Below are 18906 nucleotides of genomic sequence, written 5' to 3'. Positions count from 1 at the left end.
GACCGGCATGAACCGGTTCATCCTATTTTGATTGGTTCAGCCCGGCTTAGACCCTCCCTTTAATAAAAATTGTCTGCTTTAATTAATTATTAATATGAATCTTGAGAATAAAAATTAGATTTCCATTAATTGGTTTTGAGATAATTTTGCAGAAGAGGTTGCTAGTTAAATTAAAATTTGAATATGATCTGGTTGAATGAAACAAAAAGTTAAGGGGTTGCGTGGTATTAATTAAATTAAAATTTAAATATGATCTGGTTGAATGAAACAAAAAGTTAAGGGGTCTGTGGTATTAATGCCGAAAATTATAAAAATAAAAAATAAAAAATAAAAGCTATAAATTAGAAGCCAACAATCTGTTTATTTAATATTAGTGAAATTAAAGTAAATTAAAATTTTAATTAAAAATGCTTTTTCATTAAATTAAATAATATTATAAATATATGATTAACATAAAAAATTACAAAATAATGCACATTAAAAAAGTGTTATAGTCAAAAACTTTTATTATAATTATTTTACTTAATTATTATACTTCAAAATTTGTTTCACAACAAAAATTTTATTGTACATGACAATTGAAAAATAGTAAAAATATTTTGTAATTAGATTTACTATTATTTTTTGAAATTTATGTATATTTTTATTTCAATTCTATTTAAATTCATATGATCATTTTATTTTTATTTTAACTTAAAATTATACAAAATGAAGGATTTAATCCAAAAGAACTATTTCTAAATATAAAAATTTCTGACTACAAGTTTTTAAAATAGTTGAAAACCATAAAATTTGGTTTTTGAATTTTTTTTTTTTTATAAACAATAGAAATCCGACAATGGAAACAAAAAATTGACAATATAAACAAACACATTTTTATGATTTATTTCTTCACTATGCAAAAACAAAAAGAGAAAACAAAAAACAATAACGATACTAAACAGACCCTAAAATAAAAAATTTGACTAGAGTTACCTCTACATAAATTTTCTTGCACAATTATAGGAGGAAACACTCTAGGATAGAATTAAGGTGGTATGGATCAAAATTTTTTTATAGTCTGCCTATGATTTATAAGTGCTCATTAATATTAATATCTCTATGCACAATATCCCTTGTTTTTGGACTCCTTATGCCATGCATCTAATCCTATTAATAAAAGATTAGCAATGATTTTATGCATTTTCCATGGCTCTTTTTTTAAAAAATAAAAATATTTAAAAAAAATAACTAAAAGTTTAAAAAGTTTATTTTGTAATTTTATGTTTATTATAAGAATTTTTTAGAAAATTATAACTGTCTTTTGGGATAGTTATGAATAGTTACAAGGGTCTTTTGAGATAATAATGAGTAGGGATAAAATTAACATAATTATGAGGACGTTTTGATATAGTTATAGGTAGATTTCAATGATAATTTCTAGGTCTCCCTAGATGTTCCTGATGTTTATGAGAGTTCAACTCATCCTACTGCAATTTACATTAGGGCTTTTGTAGTTTTCAAAATATTTTATTTGGCCACTCAAGAGAGAAGTGAACTTTTTGGCAAGAAAACTAGATAGGATTATGGGTTAGTGGTCTAGTTTCTTTGCTTGATCTTCTCGATGAATTTCTTCCTCAAGATATTTCAGATTACTTTCTCAGTATTTTACAGTTTGGTCATTCTTCCCTTAAGCAATGGAGAAAATTCCCTTTTAAATTTCTAAATTGATAGACTAAATATTCTGAATTCATGGAAACTATTAGGAGGGTTTGGTCTTCTTATGATACTGTTGGAAATCCTGTATACAATTTTTTTCAAAAGTTAAATTTGAAATTTTATCTAATGAATCTCCTTAAGTGGCATTTTGTCAATCTTGGACCAAAAGGTTAGAATATTAAGGAAAGATTCAAATGTCAAGTCTCATAGCTTACAAATCCTAATCCAAAGGTTTGAAGCTAATGAGCTACAAGTTAAGTTTGAAGCTAATAAGCTACAAGTGGCAAACTTTTTGAGTAGGTTGACATTGAGAGGGCACATGACATGGGCAAACCATGTGCCAAAGGCAACAACTTAAGTTGGTTTGTCATAGGTTGTCTTGATGCTTGTTGTTTGGTTAATCTATATTGTTAAATGGGGAGCACATAGATGTGAGGTTGCCTAGTTAACATGGTCAGTGATGTACATGGTTGGGGGTATGGTCCTTGACAAGACTGCTTATGGTGGCTAGTTTCAATTAACATGGCTAGATGGTTAACTTGGTTACATCAAGTGTTTAAGTCACATTTGTTGTTGTTGGGATGTAGAACAAGTCATGGTTAAGAAGGAAACCATACTAGACAAATTTGTTGACTTGTGGGGGTAAATAGTGTCAATGTCAATTGCTTTCAATGTTGACATGTTGATCAAACAAGACTGTAACATCCAAAAAATTGTATGCATGAAAGTGTAAAATAATAATAATAATGATAATAATAATTAATTATTATTATTAATTAAATATTATTAAACCAAATTAATTAAATACGTAATATAATAAGATATATATATATAATATTAATATAATATAAATATACATGCTTTACCTTTCCTAAACATTCAGGAAAGTTTCATTTTAAGATTTTGAAACATGTCAATTTACTCTCTCTCTCCTCAAATTCTCTCTCTCTCTCCTTAATTTCCTCGGTCAACATGCATCGATCGAAAAACAAAAAAATCGCTTGGGTTCCAAATTTGACCACCAATATTTTAACCGAAGTAAATTCGTCATTTGGACGTCGTAGGCACCACTCTTGTGATAAGGAGAATAAATTATATTAATTATTTTAGAAATTCACCCGATAAAATCATGGTATATAATTATTGGAATATTGTATATGAATTTCTGAGTAATTTTCTGAGTATGAAAATTATGATTTATTTATTAAATAGTAGTATTTGATTAAATTAGATTTTTGGGAATATTTTGAAATTAAGTTAAACTGCAGGGATGATTAAGTTAGATTTCTGAAAATATTTTGGAATTAAGTTAAACTGCAAGAATTTGATTAAGTTAGATTTCTGGGAATATTTTGGAATTAAGTTAAACTACAAGGATTTGATTAAATTATATTTTGGGGGATATTTTGGAATTAGATTAAACAGCGGGGATTTGATCATATTGGTGTTTTTTTTTTTAAATATGTTAGAAATTAAATTTAAATATGGGAAGTGGATCATACCCGTGTTTTTTTTTTTTTAGAAATTAACTAGTTAATGGGAGCATGTAAGCTTAGGAATGTTAGGTAATTATAATTTTGAGGTTGACCTGATTAAACTTAGGTATGTGAATACAAGGATTTGTGCGAACGTCGCAGGCATCAATTTAGGATACTTGCAGGCACGTTCCCAGTAAGCAAGTAAGGGGAATACATTATGTCAGTTTTTTAAAGATTTTGAACCAATTAAATTTGAGTATATGTGAAGAATTTCAACAATCAGAAAGAAGAGAAGAAGAAGAAGAAGAACTAAATTATCTTTCTTTGTATTGAATAAGCAGCAGATACAATTGAGAGAATACAGCTGAGACAACAGAGAAAAATTGATACTAACTTCAGAGAGAAAATCATGCTTAATACAAAACAGAATTATCACTTATATAATACATCTGAAGAGAATAACTAACTATATCTTAACTAAATCAGTTATCAGTTAAAATATTGCTTGAGTCTTCTTTATCTTCTTGCTTTGCCTTGAGTTTTTCTTCCTTGGATTTTAACTCCAAGTTGTCAATATGAGATGCTATACTCCAACACCCCCCCCCCCCTCAAGATGAGCATGAATGTTAATAATGTTCATCTTGTGCAAATTATAATGAAAAGGCAATGAACCGAGAGGCTTGGTAAAGATGTCTGCCAACTATAATCGTGAGGGAATATAAAAAAATTTTTTAACATGCTGCTATAATTTTTCCCGAATAAGATGACAATCAATTTGTATATGTTTAGTCCTCTCATGTTGTACCGGGTTGGTAGCAATGGACAAAGCTGATTTGCTGTCAGTATATAACAATGATAGTTGAGGATGATCAATATTAAGATCTTGAAGGGTAAAGAGTAACCATTGCACTTCACATGTTGTGGCTACAAGGGCTTTATATTCTGCTTCAGCAAATGATCTACTAATAGTAGTATGCTTCTTTGATTTCCAAGAGATCAATGAAACTCCAAGAAAAATAGCAAAACTAGTGACACTTCTCCTGGTATCCAAACAACCTGCCCAATCATTATCAAAAAAAGCCTTCAACTGCAAATCTGAAGATGAGGGGAAAAATAATCCTTGGCCCAGTGTTGCTTTTAGGTATCGAAGTACTCGGATGGTAGCTTTATGATGAGAGATTGCTGGTTGAGCAAGAAACTGACTAAGAACTTGAACAACATAAGTAAGATCAGGTCTAGTAATTATTATATATAAAAGTCTGCCAATTAATCTTCTGTAACTTGAGATATCTTCATAGAGATTAGAATCATAGGCACTAAGTTTGATATGTGATTCCATCGAAAAAGCTGCTGGCTTGGAACCTAAAAAACCAGTATCTTGAAGTATGTCTAAAGCATACTTTCGTTGACAAATAGAAATTCCAGACTTGGATCTGGCTACCTCCAATCCCAGAAAATACCTCAACTGTTCCAAGTCTTTAATTGTAAATTTATTACGTAGAAAAGACTTGAGTTGTTGGATTTCAATTAAGCTGTCACCAACTAAGAGAACATCATCGACATATATGAGTAAAGCTATGAAAGAATTAGATGTCTTCTTAATGAAAAGGGAGCAATCAGACTACCCTTGAGTGAAACCATAATCAAGAAGTGCTTGAGAAAGTTTTGCAAACCATTGCCGAGAGGCCTGCTTCAATCCATAGATGCTCTTGAGTAATTTACAAACTAAATTGGGCTGGTGAACATCTAAACCAGGAGGAACTTCCATGTAAACTTCTTCATGTAGATCACCGTGTAAAAAAGCATTGTTTACATCTAATTGATGAATGTGCCAACACTTGGCAGCAGCAACAGCTAACAATAAAAGAATTGAAGTAATTTTTGCTACTGGAGAAAAGGTATCAAAAAAATCTAACCCTTCTTGTTGAGTATAACCTTTAGCTACCAACTTTGCTTTATGTCTTTCAATGGTTCCATCAGCCTTGTATTTTACTCGAAAGAACCATTTTCAACCAATTAGTTGTTTGTGTTGAGGAAGAGTAACAAGTGCCCAAGTTTTGTTTAACTCTAAAGCATGTAATTCATTTCTCATAGCATCTTGCCATTCAGGTAATTTGGCAGCTTGTTTATATGTATCTAGTTCTTTGGTGATAGAAATTGAATCTAAGAAATTTGTATGAGATGATGAAAGTCTATTAATAGAAAGAAAAGATGAAATAGGATAAAGAATACCTTTGTTGGAGAGGCAATCAATGGAAGGAGATGAAGTGTTTGCATAAGGAAACAATGAGACATTACCACAATAATAATCCTACAAGAATTTAGGTGGGTGTTTGATTCTGGATGATTTTCTGATATGAGAATCATGAGAAATAGAAACTGCTGATTCAAAGTGGTTGTTGGTAGATGCAAAAGGAGATAATGAGGTGTTATTAAGTGAACCAGATGCTGCTGAATCAAAATGATCTTTGTCAATGTGAGAAGAATCTAAAACAGGAGAAGGAAATGATGTGGTATGTGGAACATAAGTGATGGAATTAATAGAATCATGTTGAAAATCTGATGGAGGAAACAAAAAATTTGAAATTTCATAATTAAATGGAAGAATTTTGAAAGGGAAGGTAGTTTCATGAAATACAACATTTCTGGAAATAATGATTTTATTTGTGTGTAAGTCCATGAGTTTATATTGTTTGACATTGGGAGGATAACCTAAGAATATACATTTAGTTGCTCTTAGATCAAATTTTTGTCTGTGATGTACATTGTGGATGCAAAGCATAAACAACCAAGAGTATTTAGATGAGAAAGGTTTGGAGGTTTATGACATAACATTTCAAAAGGTGTTTTGTTTTGGAGAAGAGGAGTTGGAATTCTATTTATTATATGTGCAGCAGTTAATATACAATCACTCCAAAAAATTAAAAGTAAATTTGCTTGAAACATCAATGCTCTAGCTGTGTTTAGTAAGTGTTGATGTTTTCTTTCAACAACTCCATTTTGTTGTAGAGTTTCTATACAACTTCTTTGATGTATGATGCCAAATGTTCTATAGAAGTTGGTTAGTATAAATTATGAACCATTGTCTGTTCTAATTGTTTTGATAGAAGTATTGAACTGAGTCAAGACCATTTTACAAAAATATGGGAGCAAAGATGATATGTCAGATTTGTTTTTAAGTAAATAAAACCCATGTACATCTTGTGAAATCATCTACAATGGTTAAAAAAAATTTAAAACCAAAATATGAAGCAGTAGCAAATGGACCCCATACATCACAATGAATCAAATAAAATTTGTTATTAGAATTATGTTGAGAAACAAGAAAAGAAAGCTTTTTTGTTTTGCAAGAGGACAAATCTCACAAACATTTGTACAATAAAAAACAATTGAATTATCTATTTTTTGAAGAAAAGGAATTCTAGAATTTGAAGTATGGCCTAATCTGTAATGCCTAATATTTGATTGAATTTTTGTAGTAGCTGATGCAAAAGATGGTGTAGTATACAAAGAAGTAATTTGCAAAGAATGCTGGCAGGATTTTGGTTTTGATGAAGCTTGAGAAAAAATGATAAGGACCTTGTTTCTCAAATGCAATCCCAATCATCTTCTTCATTGAGTGGTCCTGTAAAAGACAATAAGAACCAAAAAAGGATATACAAAGATTAGAATCTCTGGTTAGTTAAGAAACAGACAAAAGGTTGAATGAAAAACTAGGGACACACAGGACATTATGCAAAAAAATAGTGTTAGAAAGATTTACAGTTCCAGTATATAGTGCTGGAACAGTTTGTCCATTAAAGAGATTAATAGAAATTGAAACTAATTTAGGAGGAGAACAATAAAATTGAGGTGAACAAATCATATGATCTGTTGCTCTAGTATCTAAGATCCAAGAAAGTTCAAAATTAAACTTGATGGAGGCCGAATTACAGTAAGTGGAAAAGTTACCAGAAAAAATTGGATGTAGTCGCTAAATTTACTGATGTTGTGGTTTGAGTAGATGAACCTGAATTTGCAAGAGCTAAAAGTTTATTGAATTCTTCAGCAGTTAAACTTATCCTTGAAGCATCATTACTCCGTTGATTGGAGATATCTTCAATTGTAGTGGCATGTGTAGAAGAAATATTTCTTTTTCCTTTAGGTCCAACCCAACCAGGAGGATAACCAGGTAATTGAAAACATTTATCAATTGTATAACCATTGTAGCCACAATGAGTACAATGCAATGAAGATTTCTTGGACTTGTCTTTTGAAAACTTGAACTGATTATGTTGAGTAGATTGATTATATGGCTTGGCTAACAAAGCATGTGTTTCAGTAGCTGAAAAATTTGTTAGTTGTCATTGACTTTCTTCTTGAAGTAATAAAGAAAATACCTTGGCCATGCTAGGCAATGGAATGGTAAGTAACAATTGACTTCTTATTGAGGCAAAAGAATCATTCAAGCCTACAAGAAACTTCAAAACATAATATGATTGTTGTCGAAGGATCAAGAAGTTGAACAAATCACAAGTACAAGAGGCCATCTTGCCACACGTACAAGTTGGAAATGGTCTATAACTGATATACTCATCCCAAAGAGTTTTGAAAACACTGAAACATTCAGTAACTGAAGATGAGCCCTAATTTATACAACTGAGAGCCTTTTCAAGATGAAAGACTCTTGGGCCATCACTACGCAGATATCTTGCTTTTAGTTCATTCCATAGATCAATAGCAGAGGTAACAAATAGCAAGCTATTTCTTATATCTTTAGAAATTGAATTCGTGAGCCAAGAAAGCACCAAATTATTTGCACGAAGCCAAGCAGTATGAAGAACACGATTGTTAGTAGTAGGAACAGAGCTTGAGCCATCAACAAAAGCTACCTTGTTCTTGACTGTAAGAGCAATGGTGATCGATCGGCTCCAGGCAATATAATTGTCTCCTGCAAAGATCTCAGAAACCAGCAAGGACCCTGGATTATCACTAAGATGAAGAAAGTATGGGCTTGAAGAGTCATTTGAAGGATTTACAAGAAGATCATCTGATAGATGAGAAGAATTAGAAGAAGCAATGGGATTTGTATCAGACATTTTTGTAAAGGAAATTTTAGAGCTGAGAGAAAAACAAAAAATGTATGCGGAAGCAGGAATCAGAAAATCAGAACATTATGCTCTGACCATGTGAGGAATTTCAACAATATGAAAGAAGAGAAGAAGAAGAACTGAATTATCTTTCTTTGTATTGAATAAGTAGCAGATATAATTGAGAGAATACAGCCGAGACAACAAAGAAAAATTGATACTAACTTTAGAGAGAAAATCATGCTTAATACAAAACAGAATTATCACTTATATAATACATCTGAAGAGCATAACTAACTATATCTTAACTAAATCAGTTATCAGTTAAAATATTGCTTGAGTCTTCTTTATCTTCTTGCTTTGCCTTGAGTTTTTCTTCCTTGGATTTTAATTCCAAGTTGTCAATATGAGATGCTATACTCCAACAGTATATTATACGAATACGCCATATTTGAATTTTTGTATGATTTGGGCGTATGAAATGGTCGTTTTTAAGTGTTATACATATTTGGAAATAACCAGGAGGGTGGTTCGTGTGCCTCCATTTTAGGAAAAATTGCATATTTAAATTAAATTGAATTTTTGAAAAATAATCGGAACAAATTTTAGTAATACGTGCTTTTTTCCCGTTGGATTATTTAAATGAAAATTTTAACGTATAACCATGTGGCATGAGATTAATTAACAAATAATTTTATATGAATTTGTTGAAATTGTTATGGTATGTTATTGTGAGTATGTGACGCAATATTAGTTTATGGATATAACAGAATTATTGTGAAATTATAAAATGATAGGTTTGATATGGATATGGGGATATGATAGTTTAATTCCATTAATCATGAAATAGCAGGTTTTATGTGGATATGTGAATGTGATAGTTTAATTCTGTTTTTTGGTAAGTTAGATTTTACATTTGATTGAGAAATATGAAGTGGTGATGCTCAGTATAGAAACTTTATGTGAAGTCTATACTGATGTCGAAAGCCTGTGTGGCGTATATATATGAAGTGGTGATGCTCAGTATAGAAACTCTAAGTGAAGTCTGTACTGATGTCGAAGGCCTGTGTGGCGTATAAATTGAAGTGGTGATGCTCAGTATAGAATCTTCGTGTGAAGTTTATACTAATATCGAAAGCATGTGTGGGGTATAAATTGAAGTGGTGATGCTCAGTATAGAAATTCTGTGTGAAGTCTATACTGATGTTGAAGGCTCGTGTGACATATAAATCGAAGGAGAAGGCCTGTGTGGCATATAGAAGTGCTATAGAAGTGTAAATTTAATTATCTGTGATATGTCGTAAACCTTACGTTGGTAGATTTATTATAAATTGTTTTACCTTGTGTGTAATATATTGTAAAACTTACGTTAGTAGACTTATCTAACTGCATCATATTGATTATACTAATGTTGAGTATATTTAGGAGTAATATAAGAGACATATATAAATAATTGTCACAATAGAACTCATTTGCCACACACTGATAATAATGTATTTCGTCTTACTGAGAGGCGTCTCACCCCATCATTATATATCATTTTTCAGATGCCCTGTGGAGTATGGTAGTAGTCAAAGTAGCGCAATGGAAGTGTGGGAGGGATAGAAGGTTGTATTTAGAATATATCTTTATTAAATTATGTTTTTGATATATTTACAATTTTAGGGGTGTTAATTGTGATATTGGAAATGATATTGTTATATTGAGATAATTAGTATTCTGGTAATGTGTATTGGAGATCTTCCGCTATATGAAAATATTTATTTCTGGTGGTATCAAAGAATTTTATATATGAAAATTTTTGGGTCGCTACATGGACTGTTACTTAGCAGTTTATCCTTATATGGTTGGCAGACATGCTTGGTTAGTGGGTAAATTCATAGGTTTATAGTAGACATGTTTTTAGTCATTTACTTATAAGCATTACTTCTTTTAGCCTTGTGGCAAATTATTAGTTACGTCCAACACAACCTAGGCAGTTGGGGTTGTCAAATATGGACCCTAAACAATTAGGGGTGTCAACTGTGCAACAATTTAACATGTGGATGGCATAGAGCATGGAGGTGGATGAGTTAAGTGTGTTCCAACACATATTAAGTGTGTTCCTTTGTCTTTGAATAGGAAAAAAGGTTGGGAGGTATTGCTCCTATAAATCTTATTACCTTGTGAATAATTGTTTCAATCACCATACACTTGTAGGACTTAACCAAAAAATTTGTGTGTAGGACATTGGCTTAACCAAGCTATCACTTGGTGCCATCATAGTGTCAAGTTTAGCAAACAACTGAAAATGAGCAGCTAGAGGTGTACTTACTAGTTTAACCTTATCCATGTTAAACATTTCCAACACCTTCTCAATATACTTACCCTGTGACAACCACAACTTCTTCTGTTATCCGTCCCTCCTGATTTCCACGCCGAGGATCTTTTTAGCTGCACCAAGATCCTTCATCTCAAACTCATCCTGTAACCTGGCTTTCAACACATTCAACCCATCAATACTGTTAAAGGCAATCAACTTGTATCCACATATAGCATAAGGATCACATATACACCACTATTAAGCAATATGAAGTAAACACAACTGTCATAACCGCTTCTAACATACCCAATCCTCAACATATAAGAATCAAACCTCTTATACCATTGCCTAGGGGATTGCTTTAAATCATAAAGAGACCTATTCAACTTACATACCAAGTGCTCTTTACCTTGTTCCACAAACCCCTTCGGTTGCTCCATAAAGATATCTTCCTCCAACTCACCATGAAGGAAAGCTGTCTTTACATCCATCTATTCCAGATCTAAATCATGCATGGCAACCAATGCTAACAAGGATCTAATATAAGCATGCTCAACAGTAGGAGAAAAGATTTCATTATAATGTATACCTTCTTCCTATTTGTATCCTTTTGTTACTAACCTAACCTTATATTTTATCCATTCTGATTCTGAAGTAGGTTCTTTCTTTCTGAAAACTCACTTACAACCAATCAGGTTCCTATCATTGGGCTTATGAACCAACACCCAAGTGCCATTCTTATGAAGAGACTCCATCTCCTCAACCATGGCTCCAAGCCAACTATCTCATTGAGAACTATGAACTGCTTCCTAAAAATCAGAAGGATCTCCACTACTAGTAATCAGAGCAAATGCAACTAAGTCTTCAAACTCATACCTGACCGGAGGCTTAACATTCCCCCTTTCTTTGCCGGTAGCTAGCCCTATAGGCTCATGTCTATCACCCATCTGAGGAATTTCTTGAGGAATTGTAGCCTGTCTCACTATATCCTGTGCAACAGAATCAACAGCAATAGTCTGAGTATTACCCATACCTGAATTCTGAATATTGTCCAGCTCCACCTGAATAGGTACTCCCGCTAATTAGACTCCACCTTCTTATCAGCATTCTCCTTCAACATGACTTCCTCTTCGAAGACCACATCCCTACTAATGACCACCTTCTGTGCTATAGGATCCTATAACCGATATCCCTTCACTCCTTCTTAGAAACCAAGAAATACACACAGTTTGGACTTAGAGTCCAACTTTGATCTGTGTTGTTCCTGCACATGCACATACGATGGACAACTAGATATTCTCAACACAGAGTAATCTACTAGCTTACCTATCCATACCTCCTCAGGAACCTTTGCGTTACTAGCTGCAGAAGGAGACCTGTTTACCAGGTACTATACCACACTCACTGCTTCTACTTAGAATGACTTAGGCAGATTAGCCTGAATCCTCATACACCTTGCCCTCTCTAGTAATGTTCTATTCATCCTTTCAGCTACCCCGTTTTGCTGTGGCCCATATGAAACTATATAGTGCCTAGTGATCCCCTCTTCCTTACAGAAGTAAATGAACTGGCTATTTTTGTACTCCAATCCATTGTCAGATCTCAGAAACTTCACTTGTTTCCCTATTTGCTTCTCTACCTGAGCTTTCCATTCCCTGAACTGACTGAATACCTCACTCCCGTACTTTAGAAAATACACCTAAAATTTCTTGGAAAATTCATCAATAAATAAGATAAAATATACAGCACCACTGTGAGACTGTACCTGTATTGGACCCTATACATCTAAATAAATGTACTCCGACACCTCCTTGCTTGTATGCTTTCTTGTTTTGAAACTCACCTTACATTGTTTACCAAACAAGTAGTATTTACAGAACTTAAGCTTACAATAAGAATTACCTCCCAGTAAGTTCTGCCTATGCAACTCCAACAAACCACACTCACTCATATGACCCAATCTCATATGCCGCAGAGTAGTATCATCTGTATCTGTATCTAAAGAAGTACTAGATGCAGCTCCACTTGTCATTGTGCTACCCACAAAAGTGTACAAATTGTTCCTCAGATGACCCTTCATTACTACCAGTGAACCTTTAACCACTTTCAGCACACCATCCCTAGCTGAAAAGGACTATCCAAAGAGCCCAAGGAAATCAGATTCTTTTTTAGATCTGGAACATGCCTCACATCCCTAATGGTTCTAACCACACCATCAAACAACCTGATTAAAATCATTCCAGTACCAAGAATATCACAGGAAACATCATTACCCATCAACACCGTTCCTCTAGAGATTGGTTCATAGGAGTCAAACCAGACCCTGTATGGACACATATGATATGAGCATGCCGAATCCAAAGTTAGGTATCGGCTAAGTAACTAGAAGCTGTAGTAACAGCCAAAAGATCCCCATCAAAAATTGATGAACTGCTCTCCACTATAGTAGCCTGCTGAGTCTTCTTCCTGTTCTTTTCCTCTAAATCTCTTTTTCTTCTTATACAGTCCTTCTTCATATATCCTTCTTTCCCACAATAAAAAGAACCACTCCTCCAGTTCCTGCTCTTACCCCTGGACTTGGATCGAGATTTCCCTCAATCCCAATTACCCCTACTAGAACTCTTGCCCCGCTGTTAGCTAGACTCACCCTTAGCTACCAACCCTTCTTCATCTCCTGGATGATTTGGTTTGTAAAAATTCTCACTCTCCATAATGGCAGTAGTCACTTCATCAATTGTAAGAGTCTCCTTACCTAGCAGTAGTATGGTTTTCAAAGTATCAAGTGAGCTCGGAAGCGAATATAACAGAATCAATGTTTTATCTTCCTCCTCAATTTTTACCTCAATACTCAGCAACTTCGTGATTATCTTATTGAAATAATTGAGGTGGTCTCTGACTTCTGTGTCCTTAGTCATCCTTAACTGATACAACTATTTCTTCAAATACAGTCTATTAACTAGGGACTTGGAGATATAAATATTCTCCAATTTTTTTCCAAAGCTTAGTTGGTGATGTTTCATTCAACACACTGCATTTAATTTCTGGGGCTAAACTTAAGCAAATGGTACTTACCGCTTTCATTTCCAGCTCCTCCCACTAATCATCTAACCTAGTCTTTGGCTTCTTGTCTTTCCCATATAGTGCCTTAATCAGTCCCTTTTGGACCAACACATCCTTCACAGTGCTTTACCACAGACTAAAATTATTTTTCCCATTAAAGGGCTCCTCCTTGAACTTGGCCATCGAAGTACTCGCCATTAAAAAAAGAATTTTTTTTCTTCTCTCCTCTAAGAGCAGCACTTGTCAAGATGACATCAGCAATGACGCATGCGTCAGCGTGATGTCAACGCTCCACGAGGAGGATCCGCGCCTCGACTCACGCTTCGACCCAATTCTAAATCCGAGTCAGTCACCCAATTCTGGCACTATTCATCATGTTCTTTATCCGCGAATTTTTTTTTCTTCTTCCGAATATTTTTTTTTCTTCTTCCAAATATTTTTTTTTCACACCTTCAATTGAAAAATTCCGGAATAATTTTTTAGCACCTGATCTGAATCTTTGCGTACCTCAATCTAATCTAAATGAACCACTTTGATCTTGAGCACTTCCACGGAAAAACTTTAGATCTAAAAAATTTCTTTCGATCTGATATGATCTATTAGATCTATACTCAATTAAAACCGTGCTCTGATACCACTTGTTGATGCGCAGCGATTTTAATCTTCCGATGAACAAAATAAATCACACAAAGAACATTCACAGAAAAATGGAGACGAGAGATTTTACGTGGTTCTGCAAGGTTGCCTACGCCCACAGAGCGTGCACCTGGAGAAAAATTTACTATGAAACGATGGCAGTGCAAGATTTGACCAGTCTCTCCCCGATCCCAGATCCCTTGTACACCCCTTCACCTTCAACCCATTGAAGAAAAGTTCTTCCTAGAGAGAACCCCCCCTAGCTCTCCTTGCACAAAATGACAAGCAATCCCTATATTTTTCCATAACTTACAAACATATATATAACACCACACAACCGTTGGATTTAGAGATGATCCAACCGCTATGATAAAAGTCACAATAAATAAATAAAAATAAATATTTTTTTTAACACCTTTTTTTTTGCAGCAGACAGTCAATCGATTCTATGTAGGCGGTCAACTGGCTCTCTTTGAGCAATTGATCGACAAATGCTGCAACCTAGTTTTTCCCTAATTTTTCAATCTTTTTCTATAAAAAATGAACTTCGAAAAAAGAAACACATTCACATAAGGTAAGTTCGGTTATCAATCCCTAAATGGGTGCTTTAGGGTGCTAACCACTTGAACCTTATTTTGAAAAGGGTTTAAAGATTTACCTTCCCTATTCACAATTGTACTCCCATACAAAAATCTCTTTTAAAAGGTTTCTCTTACTTTACCTTTTCAAAAACTAAAATGAGGGGAGGACTCTATTTTTTAAACTAAAATGTTAAGTAAGGAACCAATGGTTTGGTTCTCCTTTACTTTGTTCCAAATATGTTGGCAACCAAAAAGGGTCACCCAAACTCAGAGTAAACATATTTCAAACCTAAACCTAAAGCCATACCAAGCTCAGACACAAACTATGAATTAAACCTGACCATTCACGTATAAGCCTTTTGGAGTAAAAAGAGGTATAGTTGCAATGCATTTAATGAATGTTGCATACAGAAACCCATCTCAGCGAAGTCACCATCCTTTGAGTCAAGGCGATCGAACCCCCTCCTACAGTCTGCACAACAAAATAATAGGTTGGACTTGGGTTGGACCGTTAACAAGAGGGACTTAAACGGGTTGAGTTAACCCATCTATAAATGAGTAGAAATTAAAACACAAAACCCAATTAGTTAATGGGTTGTAAACAAGTACCTACTTAATATAAAAAAAACAACACTTATTTTGACTATTTATTATATAATTTTTTTTAAATATTTCAATAAATGTGAATTTTTTTAATAGAAAGCACCTATTGTTAAACAGTAACCAGTTGGGTATTCGATCAAACCAATTTAACCTGTTAAATAAATAGCTTGGGTTTGTGTTGATATGATTATAAATAGGTCAATATATATTAAATTTGAACGAGTGAGTCACAAGTCATCCATTAGGCATTGACTTATTTTTCTACTTCTATATTATGATTTCTACTTGATACAAGAGTGAGTTTATGTTCATTTGAGTGTGCGCTATAGGCCCCACTCAACTGAAAAAACATTAATAATATATATGTAATAGGCTTAGACCAACATGATTTTTATGAACAGTATAGCATCTAAGTCTGAATAAATAAGAAAAATTTTAACATGAGTTGTCTCGTTTATGGCACAAACACGTGGTCTACACCTAACTTCAAGTCCTAGACGCACTACTGATTCCATACCTTTAGCATAAACCTCGCAAGCCCTATCGGTATGAATGTCCTATAAAAATCCAAAAATCCTGTCTTCAACCGTGCATCAGAATAAAATCACCTGTTTCGTTCTTACGGAACAGAAGGATCTACAAGTGAGTTGGGATTCTAAATATTTTCTAATTCATCAAACACTTTTCATTTTTTGTCAAGTTAATTAAATAAATTTTCATTGATATCTATCTTGATGGAGGAGTATTAGTCACATGGGGGGAAAATGCCTATGAGGGAAAATGCAATAATGCTTAATGAATGATTTGTGTTGGACGATTTCATCCCAAGACAAAGTTGTCTATTCCTAATTTGTTTGGAAGTATGATGTTCTTTCAGCTTTTCATTTGTTTGGGCCGAAATGTCCAAAGGCCTATGTGTTCAGCTATAAATTGATGAGAGGAAATCAAATTGGACTCTATTTTTAAGGAAGTAGGTTGGTTCCAACGGGCATAAAAATAGATTCAGGGTCTTATAGAATTATTTTTATTTTTATATTTCTATTTTTTTTTCAAAAATTAAAAATAAAAATGTCAAATTATTTTTTTATTTTTCGAGATTTGTATAAAAAATATTAAAAAGTAAAAAATTTGTTTAGTTGCAAAAATTTAGTATTAGATTTTCAAATACTTACAAGACCATAAATTGTTTTTAAATTTTTCAAAAACTATGTAAGATATCACAAATTAAAAAAAATTTCAAATTGTTCTATACAAATTTAGAAAAACCGGAAAAAGGTGCATTTTTTTAATTATTTGAAAAATAAAATTATTTTGTCCGCTAATGAACAGTGTGGTCAATGCCATAACTTTTTATTATTTTTTAATGTTTTATATGAATTTTATATAACTAAAAATAAGATTTTTTTTTGTAATTCTTAATTTTAAGAAAAAAAATATGAAATATGAAAACTATTTTTTACAGCTAAACATGCTCTTAATTAGTTCTTAAATGAATTTTAAAAAAGAATAGTAAGAATGATTTTTTACGATTTTTGAGAAAGAAAAATAAATTAAATACTCATGGTGATTTTATTCGAACAAGTATGGCTTAAATTTATAATTTATAATTATAAATCACAAAAAAAAAATTATAATTAGTTGTTTAAAATCTAATGTGATTAGACTGTTAACCTAATAAATATCACGTATTAGAAAGCTTGTGCATAGGTTTAAAATACACTCTCTAAAAATAAATTAAAAATTTTATAATATTTTAAATGTGTAACTTAATCAATTGATTAAAGAATTATATGCCAAATAAAGAATCTTGTACTAAAATAAAAATATAAAATTTGAATAATATAAGATCTATTAAATTTATCTTAAGTTGCTACTAGAAATAACAAAACATTAAATGATTTAAATATTTGACAATATATATATATATATATATATATATATAGACACACACACACACTTTCGACATGCTTAAAATAACATAATTTTTTACATTAAAACACTTTATTATTATTTTTTAAATAACATGTTCAATTAGACTAAAGACACATCCAAAATGTTAAATTGGTTAAGTAGCACAATAGATAGACTAGCCACGTTACTTAATATTCCATGAAGTAGGAAAATGCTAACTAGACACCATTGATATGTCATAGTAAAAAAAATGCCCAAAAAGAGCATTGATCACTTCCCACATTCAAGCAAAGGCATATTTTCTAATACCACTAAATTAAAGAAGGATACCTAAAAGAGGAAAAAATAAAAATTAAAAGGGACATAATATAATCTAAGCTTTGCAATGCTCAAAAGATCGATCCTTAAGGTCATGAATTGATTAACGCATTAGAGGACCACTATTGAAGCTCCTTTTGATGAGATTTTATTACCAAGTTGCTGAGCTACTATCACGGACCTGGAGATCACAATCTAATGCGGACCACTATTGAAGCTCCTTTTGATGAGATTTTATTACCAAGTTGCTGAGCTACTATCACGGACCTGGAGATCACAATCGCTAAAAGGAATCCCCCTTACCAAATATCCTCCTAAAGTATTAAGGAGTCATACTCGTGTAGCGACAAGATTACACCAAGTTCAACCCGGTCATACTCATCCTTATCCAAGGAAATACTCAAGTGTCTAACCAGTAGTCAAGTCTCGTAGCTCAACAATACTTGATCAAACTAAGGTCATCATAAAGAAACTTGAACGAAAATAGTAAAATAAATAACTCACATTCCACTAGCACTAAGAGCAACTCTCATTCCCATAGCATAATTGGGATCTTGGATGACACTACCCAATAGTATAGTTGACGACCAAGAAGGGCGAACACCCAAACCTCTAGATTAAGAGTACAACATGATCTCATTCCCAAATGGATCATCTATGGAACTCTTAATCCCACACTAAAGCCTAGGACACCCCTTAAGGATGTCAAGAGCCTACCTTTAAGCGCTTCTCAGGGTGCTGACTTAATACTTAATAGGATACCAGGGGAGATAGGCCACTCACCTCGAGTTCCCCCAAAATTCATGTCTCCAAATTATTCTCATTTACATACAAGTAACCACCAAAGATCTAATGATAATAAATCTTAGATTCGAAAATACCACCATTAGTACTATTCGAACCAACCATAATGTCATAGAGACGTGTCAAAACTATCCTGTGACAATTGCATAATTGCATCTAGGTTAACTAATCTTCCCTCCAAATCAAAATTATATAACAAAATCATGTGTCAAGGTCGTAAAACTTTAAAACCCTAACATTTTCCCCATTCAATCTTATCAACATCCTTGTTGATAAACATACACAATCCAACTACTAGTTATACTCGCAGAACCACAAAATAGAAGTCTTTAGCGACAAACACAACCTAGAGCTCTTTATAATAGCCAAAAATGTCTCTAATCAAATGGTAGACTTGATCCCAATCTGATCCAAGACACTCATGGAACATCTCTAAACACACAATT

The 18906-nt window shown here is 32.9% G+C and overlaps 1 protein-coding gene across 1 annotated transcript; it reads right to left on the bottom strand.

Moving 5' to 3' along the window:
- Positions 1-3918: 3918 nt before the first annotated feature.
- Positions 3919-12579, bottom strand: LOC131158550 (uncharacterized). The gene is made up of 9 exons (XM_058113420.1): positions 12391-12579; positions 12002-12246; positions 11884-11923; positions 11641-11724; positions 11424-11536; positions 7841-8276; positions 6756-6801; positions 4802-5030; positions 3919-4708 (listed from the first exon to the last, which is right to left on the bottom strand). Exons 1-9 carry the CDS (start codon positions 12577-12579, stop codon positions 3919-3921), a joined length of 2172 nt encoding a protein of 723 aa, XP_057969403.1.
- Between the last annotated feature and the right edge of the window lie 6327 nt (positions 12580-18906).

The sequence above is a fragment of the Malania oleifera genome, chromosome 6, assembly GCF_029873635.1.
Source record: "Malania oleifera isolate guangnan ecotype guangnan chromosome 6, ASM2987363v1, whole genome shotgun sequence".
NCBI lineage: Eukaryota > Viridiplantae > Streptophyta > Magnoliopsida > Santalales > Ximeniaceae > Malania > Malania oleifera.
Note: the sequence above shows the minus strand (reverse complement) of the source record. Positions and strands in the feature narration are given on the sequence as shown.